This window comes from Engraulis encrasicolus, chromosome 16, assembly GCF_034702125.1.
Source record: "Engraulis encrasicolus isolate BLACKSEA-1 chromosome 16, IST_EnEncr_1.0, whole genome shotgun sequence".
Classification (NCBI taxonomy): Eukaryota; Metazoa; Chordata; class Actinopteri; order Clupeiformes; family Engraulidae; genus Engraulis; species Engraulis encrasicolus.
Window position 1 is genome coordinate 6,839,268 of NC_085872.1, and position 8,565 is coordinate 6,847,832.

At 47.0% G+C, this 8,565-nt stretch overlaps 2 protein-coding genes across 3 annotated transcripts in view; both read left to right on the forward strand.

Moving 5' to 3' along the window:
• The first annotated feature begins 2,285 nt into the window (after positions 1 to 2,285).
• On the forward strand, positions 2,286 to 6,694 carry myadmb (myeloid associated differentiation marker b). 2 transcript variants are annotated; one of them, XM_063218468.1, is made up of 2 exons: positions 2,286 to 2,399; positions 5,181 to 6,694. In XM_063218468.1, exon 2 carries the CDS (start codon positions 5,266 to 5,268, stop codon positions 6,151 to 6,153), a length of 888 nt encoding a protein of 295 aa, XP_063074538.1. In that variant the 5' UTR covers positions 2,286 to 2,399; positions 5,181 to 5,265; the 3' UTR covers positions 6,154 to 6,694. The 2 variants fall into 2 exon arrangements, with proteins under 2 accessions (XP_063074538.1, XP_063074539.1); XM_063218469.1 differs by having other exon boundaries at positions 5,191 to 6,694.
• A 1,285-nt stretch (positions 6,695 to 7,979) lies between these two features.
• The window catches only part of ftr66 (finTRIM family, member 66), an 8,322-nt gene continuing 7,736 nt past the window's right edge, over positions 7,980 to 8,565 (forward strand). The window contains exon 1 of the mRNA XM_063220143.1: positions 7,980 to 8,565. This exon is cut by the window's right edge and continues 331 nt beyond it. Coding sequence (XP_063076213.1) covers positions 8,084 to 8,565 — 482 coding nt within the window. The 5' untranslated portion in view covers positions 7,980 to 8,083.

Genomic DNA, 8,565 nt, shown 5'->3' on the forward strand with positions numbered 1-8,565 from the left:
CTCTGCTGTCTGGGGGTTGAGGAATAAAAAAAACTGAGAAAGGCAAGGGTAGTTAAGATGGAAGCCACTCATTAATGTAGCTCAGGGTACTGGAAATCCACAAGTGCCCTGTACACCGAGTGAGTCCTCTGAGCAGCAACAACAGTAATGGTTTTTCTCCATCTCCATATCGACTGGAGGCCAGAGTAGGTCCTGATGGTCTTTCCTTTTCCGTGTTAAATCAATTTCCGTGGCCTAATGTCCTCAACAATGCCACTGCACTGTCGCCCCCACTACCCTGCACTCTCCATCATTCACGGTCTCTGTTTTCAGCCAGCCAACACCCATGAGATTGACTCATACGATTTTCATGGGAAAAATGGTATGAACATACTGTACTGTCGGTAGTCTTATGTCTTCTTGTGTGTGTGTGTGTGCGTGTGCGTGTGCGTGTCTGTCTGCCTGCTTGTCTGCCTGTCTCTATCTATCTATCTATCTATCTATCTATCTATCTATCTATCTATCTATCTATCTATCTATCTATCTATCTATCTATCTATCTATCTATCTATCTATCTATCCATCTATCCCTGATGTCAATGATATGCAGTACACTGGATGCATGTTCTATGCTTCTTATTCCCCAGTAGAGGTCGCTACTCTATAAACCTCAGGATGTTACATGGCCATCGGCTCCCGTATGCAGCTACAGCACGCCGCCACAGGGAAAACAGGAGCTCCTCTCCACCCATCCAAACGCCACAGTGTTCAACGCAACTGGCTCTGCCACCAGAGGTTCATGTGTTGCTCCTCTGTGTCTTAGGATGGGGTTATATAACAGTGCAGTAATGGCTTGTTGTGACCAGCCAAGACCAGTGGATCCTGTGGGTATAAGAGTGGACAATATAAATTGTTGAGCTGTGGCCTGCGGGGAAAGGGAAAATGTATTTTCCGTGTAATTAATGTGGTACAGGTATATGGATCCAGTCGCCGCCTTGGCATCAGAGACCTGGAACAATTTGGTAAGCCTCCGTACTCTGGAACTTTCTGGTTCCTTAAGGAGAAAGTAAATGTGTGAAACACATTTGCTCCATGAGCACACCGACAACTTAAAATAGGCTCTCTCATTCACAAATAATATGTACAGAACATCAAATCAGTCTAACCCGTCCATTAGTGTCATTACAGACACGTCAAGTTTCAGTTTTTAAGGCTGCTTTAACAAAATAAAATAAAAACTATTTCTAAATGTTTTTCAACACCCATGCCACTTGCCAACTACATGGGCAGAAGTGAGAATTGGCAAAATACTGATAGTCTACTTTCCAAACAGTAGGTCAGTACTGCGACACGACTGCATGAAAGCTTATCTACATTCAGTCAGAAACAGGACTGTTGGCCTATATGGCTTTCTTCTTCTTCTTTCCTACTAGCCAAGCAAAAGGTGTAAAACAGATTTGAGATTGAGGCTACAATCACATAACAGACCACACACACACACACACACACACACACACACACACACACACACACACACACACACACACACACACACACACACACACACACACACACACCACAGCCCATCCTGCTGTGCAACCCCTGGCAGGCAACACTCAGAGCATCCCTCTCTAAACAAACATCTGGTTTCCGAGGAAACCTCCTCTGTAACCTAGCAACATACAAACATCAATAAGGAAATGCACATCATATGATATGATAAAACAATTATAGTCGGTGTGGTGGTTCAGACTTAGGCTACACGGCTAAGAGTAAGAGTAACATAATATTTGTGCTAAACAAAATAAATTGGCACAAAAGGTACACATCTCATTGAGAGTTCAAGTCCTTAGATTAGCCCATAGGAGGAGGGGTGTGTTGCCTCGTGCTCTCAACAATCATGTAATAATTCACTAAGGAACCCAGACAACAGTTAGGACAATGCAAAAAAGTTTTATGTAATCTGTAGGCCAACTTTTGTAAGTGTTAAACGTTAAAACTAAGTTTAAAAGAAGTTGCACTTTGTTTAAAAAAAATAGTAGCCTAATAATAATCAATGAAGCCTAAACTTTTTAAAAATTATTATTATTATTATTATTTTACTTTTACTGCTCCCAGAGTCTTTGTCTTTATAGCCTATCTAAATTCACGAATAATGTACTTTCAGGGGCATTACCTACTCAGTTGCCTCAGTAATCAGGCGATGAAAATGCGTAGGAGTGGGGGGTGGTGTGGTGGTGGGTGTATGTGAGGCGAGGTGAATTACGCCAAAGATGTATCCTAATTTGGTTTGAGATGGGCGGGTGCTGGATAGCGGTAGTTTCCCCTCGTTTCAGCTGGAGCGAACTTAAAACTGTTATAGACTCCTGCTGCCTCAGGCGCATCCGTCAGCAAGCCAGTGGTGACCGCTAAGAACAACGGTAAGAGATTTACAACTTAACATTAACTTTCTGATAAAATACCATATTAATTACAATGTTACAATGTACTGTAATAGTAGGCCACATCTAGCGTTCAAAGCAGCGTGGCTGAGTTCTCACTCATTTTTTCAAAACAGCAAGTTGGCCATAGATGTTTTAGGTGTAGATTACACTCCTGTTTGCTGGTTAACGGATGGGCTACTGGTGTTTTGGGCGTTTTTACGCGGGAGTTTACGCACCTGTTGAATGGACGTGTATTGCGATTGTATACAAACTGTGACAGGTTTACTCATGGGTAGAGTTCCATGGGAGATAAACTATGGCAAGATGTACATGGTCTTGTGCATTACCTCAGAAAATGGTCCTTTAAAAAGCCGTAGGTCGTGTTATCTGGGCGCGGTGGATAAGCGCGCACACCCACCGAGGAAAGTAGCCTGCATGTTTTCATCAATTCACATTGCGCGCAATCAAAGTAGCAATCAGCTTTTATTTATAGCAAATGCATTGCCAGTCAGATTCTGGCCATATTGTTCATAAGTTTATTTTTCCACAGAGAGAGAGAGAGTAACGTGCTTTGAAACCACAGGTAGCTTATTTTATATAATTTATTTATTACATCATCTGTTTGTTTTCATGGAGCTTCTGGAAAGCTTTGCTCCCATACCCTTTTAAAGCTGCCCCAGACTTGATCTGCCCATGTCTGTTTTGTGTCTTCCACTAACTTGATGCCTTTTAAACTGGATTAAGGGTGAAATCTGATTAGGAATGGAGTAATAGCATAGCTCCTGACCTCTTCGCTGTCCAACAAAATCCCTTGGGCACAGCCACACATGTCAAAGGGGCGAAAATAGCTTAAAACAACCTATCACCCCCTCCTGTTTCCTCCTACATGAGCTCATGGACTTGGTCATAGACCTATTTTAGGCTGTTAAAGAATGGGAAATCCTTCATTTCAGTTACGCCCCCGGCACTCCCTCCATCCCCACACTGCCCTCAGAAAGGGAATTCCATGTTAACAGCCACTGATTGAGTTAGAACGGCCCCTTTCATGTCATCAGTGCATGCCTGGCAACTTCAGTGTATCACCCTCCCAGATGGGAGTCATCAAAGCTTTTAGAATGCATGGGGAGGACAAGAGGACACCTTTACTTTTCTCTTTTTTTCCTCCTTTTTGCCTTTTGGTTCTCTTGCTGAAAGTGATTGAGCGATGGCCAGAGTCGGGCAGGGGTGGTGGGGCAGGGGCCACCGGGGCTGAGGGAGGCGGCAGGGTGGCTCCTGGCACCACTGACTCACTCCCCGGCTCAGGGGCAGCCACAACATCTGGCTTACATCAGCAAGTTGGAAAATGTGACCCAAAATTTCAGGATGGCGGGAGAGCAGACTGGAGAGAGAGAGAGAGCAAGAGAAAGACAGACAGGAAGAGAGACAGAGAGAGAGAGAGAGAGAGACAGAGAGGGAGGAAAGTTTAGAGTGAAAGAGGAAGAGTGGAGTGCAGGGGATAGTTGCGGTGACTCATAGCTTAGCTATTGGAGTCATGAGTGTGTTTGAAATAAGTGTACAAATGAGCAGGGCCGGATTAACTCACAGGCTAGATATGGCTGCAGGCAGCCTAGGGGCCCCCACCTGCCAGATAAGTCAAAAGTAACAAAAATGCAGAATTTTGACCAAAAAATCATCTGGTGTGTTGAATGCTGTTGGTAGTGTAGACTGTTGGTTGACAGTTGATAGAGACTGTCTATGTGATTTTGTGTGTGTGGGGGGGGCTTGGGTCTGTTGAGCGGAGGGAAGGCAGGTGTAGGCTGAAAGGCTGGGTGGGGGTGTTCCCTGTGATTCTGATGCTCTTGCTGTTGGTATCTGACTGGTTTTATCAGCCTGGGCACGTCTGCATTCCCTCTTCATCACATAGTCCATGTCACCAGCTTCCAACCACACATCCCACTTACTAATCGGTCTCATTCTCTCACTCTCTCTCTCCTTTCAGTTCCTCTCTCATCTTTCTCTCTCCTCATCACTCCCTCAGCTCCTCTGTCTCACTCTCTCCCTCATATTCCTCTCTCGTCTTTCTCTCTTCTCATCACAACCAACCATCCCTCCTCTTGCTCTCTCTTTATCCCCCTCTCTTGCCATTTTCTCTCCCTGACTCTGCTCTTCTTTCATCGTCCTCTCTGTCCCCACACCCACCCACCTCGTGCAGCTGACGAATGCCACCAGTGACATGTTTACGTCTGAATGTAAACTGTGTGGAGTGAGGGCCTCCTGGCTGTGTCACAGGCGAGAGGAGAGAGGAGGAGACCCAGCTGAATGGCTTGACTGTTAGCATTTCTGCCTTCTCCACCCACGGGTTGCTGAGAGATGCTGAAAAGCCTGCTGAAAAGGGAGGCTTAGCTTAGCAGAGTTGAGCGCACCGCCTTGTTCTTGGTGGCCTTTTGAACAAGGAATGCATTTATTATTTTTCCCCCTGCTGGTCATTGACTTATGCATGCAGGCATTTTTCCCTGTCTTGTTCCAGCCACATTATTTGTGCAGCATCACCCATGCTTTGTTTTTGTCTTGGTTTTTTTTCTTGCAGTCCTTTCGTAACTTGTCTTCAGTTATGATACTTGTGATAATGTTTGCCCACTAGTTTTGCCACTATGTATTGTTCTTCTCGCTGGCATATCATTTTATTGATATCTACTATATTGTTCCACAGCGTTAATAGCTAATGGTGTTTTTACCTCCATTCCTTGCTCTCTCTCTCTCTCTCTCTCTCTCTCTCTCTCTCTCTCTCTCTCTTTTAAGAAAGTTCTAGAACAAGAAGCTACCCAAGACCACTTCCACTAGTGTGTGTAGTGTACCACGGTAACCGCGTAACCCACCCGTCACCATGCCGATTGTGGTCATGACCTCCTCGCCCCTGCTGTGGGCGCGCGTGCTGGCCATGCTGTTTGCCTGCGTGGCCTTCAGCGTGGCCATTCACCAAGGCAACATCATCTACCGGGAGGCGGGGAACTGGTGCGTGTTCAGCTGGGGCCTGGGCTTCTGCGGCACGGCCCTGGTGCTGCTGGTGGAGATGTGCGGGCTGCAGGCGCGCATGCCCGTCTCCTGGAAGAACTTCCCCATCACCTTCGCCTGCTACTCCTTCCTGTTCTGCCTGTCGGCCTCCATCATCTTCCCGCTGTACTTCCTGAAGGGCAGCAGGTCGGGGGGCCAGGCCTACGAGCTGATGGTGGTGGCGGAGGTCTTCTCCTGCCTGGCCACCTGTGCCTACTTGTCGGAGGTGAGCATCAGCAAGGCGCGGCCCGGCGAGGTGGCGGGATACATGGCCACGGCGCCGGGGCTGCTGAAGGTGTGCGAGACCTTCGTGGCGTGCATCATCTTTGTGTTCATCAGCCACGACCAGTCGTACGACAGGCACGACGCCCTCCGGTGGTGCCTGGCCGTGTACTGCATCTGCTTCATCCTGTCGGCGGTGATCATCATCATGTGCGTGGGCGAGTGCACCGGCTGGCTGCCCTTCCCCTTTGCACGCTTCCTGTCCGCCTACGCCTCGCTGGCCGTCCTCATGTACCTGTCCGCCACTATCATCTGGCCCATCTTCCAGTTCGACAGGAAGCACGGTGGCACCTCCAGGCGGGACCCCTCTTGCGGCTACAGCGCGGGGCTCTGCACCTTCGACAAGCTGGTGGCAGTGGCTGTGCTCACTGGGGTCAACTTCCTACTGTACCTGGCCGATCTGGTATACTCCGCCAGGCTGGTGTTTGTCACTGTTTGAGCCAATGAGGGAAGAGAGATAGAGAGAGAGAGAGAGAGAGAGAGAGAGAGAGAGAGAGAGAGAAAGGGGAAGGCAAGGGAAGGGAAGGGAAGAGATAGAAGAATAAGAACTGAGATAATAGGTGAAATTAACTATGAGAAAATGGGAGACATCAACGCAGCTGGAAAAAAAAGGTTTTGATAGATATAAAAAAACAGAAGGAAAAATGCAAGCACTGTTAATCCATGCTTCACAATTTAGCCGTATTATGGCCAGAAATAAGTTGTTGAAATAGAAACAAGTTGTTGATTTAAGCGTATGTGATGCATTTTGAAGAACCACACTGAAATGAAAAACAAAAATGATGATGAAAAATGCAGCTGTAATGTCAGACTTACTGCTTTTTAGTGTTACCTTATTTCCATTTGTAACACAGGGATAACACAACAAATGTAATGTTTTTGCCATGTATGCTATCAACCCAAAGTTGTGCACTTACAGCAGGAATATATGAAGTGAGAGTAGAGTATTTTGCAACCTTAATAAATCAGAACTAACTATTGTTGTCAGTATTAGTTTCATGTCTGATGAAGTGAGAATTGGGCCATTTTTATGTTAATTTCATCCAAAGAAATGGTGCTTATAAATATAGGTGTTTACCCTCCTAAAAACTGTCAGTGTTAAACTGCTGTGCTGTATTACTTTTGAAGCAGTACTCCTATATTTGGACTGTACTATAAAGAAAATGTTTTGAGGAATTTCATTGTGATTTTCTTCTACTTTGTACATTTTCTTCCACAGTATTTCTGAACATGACAAGACAAAACATTCAAATTTTTTTTTTTTTAGTAATCATTGAAGGTTGCATTACAATTGTTGAAGATGTACTCAAATGAATATTTTATGCAAATGTAATGTTTTTGCCATGTATGCTATCAACCCAAAGTTGTGCACTTACAGTATGAACATTTGAAGTCAGAGTAGAGTATTTTGCATCGCATTTTATGGTAGTTTGTGTCCATTTGAATGTTTTTTTCTGAATTGTTGCAGTCCTTTTATGCCTTAATGAGAATATTACTCATGTTTACTCTAAGAGACCACAGCTCCAGGAAGCTATGATTGTTAGTTTTTCTGTGCCTACCTTGACACAATGCAGTGCCTCTGTTACAGTTTGACTGTACTGCTTCAAAGTTGTGGGAGAATTTTGTTTCACTATTGAATAAATGATATTACTACATTTAATCTGTCAGTTGTCTTTGACAGTTGTTTCTGGCTCCATTCAGTATGTTCTCTCACCAATCTCTCTCTCTCACACACACGCACACACAGACACACGCACACACATTTCTCTCAGTGCCTTATTTTTTGTCATATTCACATGCACATAGCCCTCACATAAACCTTTTTCACACATGGTCTATCCTCGGCCCCTCTCCCACGCCCCCATGTAAACCTGCACAATTTCACCTTAACACATACGTACATACTGTATGCGGGGAAGCCGGCATGGGGGGTGGACAAAGCGGTCACTTATCTAGGGCCCAGGGAGAGAGGGGGCCCAGAATTGGGTCCTCATTACATTGATTGGGTTTGGGGTCCCTCAGATGCTTTTGCTCCAGGCTCAGCCAAAGCTGTCAGCGGCCCTGACTCTATGCGGTAAATTCAAATTTACACACACACACACACACACACACACACACACACACACACACACACGTGCACGCATGTACACACGGATACGGACACGTGCGCGCACACACACACACACACACACACACACAGAAACACACCTCAAGGGAGGAGGAGCTTTTAAAGGTGTGGTCCTATACTACCCTGGTCTGTGCTGCCCTCAATCCAGTCTCCCACTATCAGCTGAGCTCTCACTCTCCCTGTTCTCATTCACACATACACACACCACACACACACACACACACACACACCGGTCGGCGTCATGGCTCAGTCCCACGGCGTGCTCCACAGCCAGGAGTTCTGCTGCCCGATCTGCCTGGAGCTGCTGAAGGACCCGGTGGCCATCCCCTGTGGCCACAGCTACTGCATGAGCTGTATCCGGGGCTACTGGGCCGCCTCCTACGCCGACCTGGACGCCGTCAGCTGCCCCCAGTGCCGCCAGTCCTTCCTGCCACGGCCCATCCTCAAGCGCAACACCCTGCTGGCAGAGATGGTGGACAAGCTGAAGAAGACAACGACCACACAGATGACGCACCATCTGCAGGTCGCCGCCACGGCCTCCAACGCCTCCAACGCCTCCAATGCCTCCACCACTGCCATCGCCGCCGCCACAGTTGCTGCAGCGACCGCAGCAGCAGCAGCAGCAGCCCGCACCGGTGGCGTCTGTGGCAGCGCCGGCGCAGGTGTGAACTCCATCACCCTCAGCGTGGGTGCCATGGCGGCGCTCTGTTTGGGTGGTGGCGT

What these genes read in the sequence shown, in the direction of transcription:
- myadmb (XM_063218468.1), top strand. Translation starts at nt 5,266, where the DNA reads ATGCCGATTGTGGTCATGACCTCCTCGCCCCTGCTGTGGGCGCGCGTG.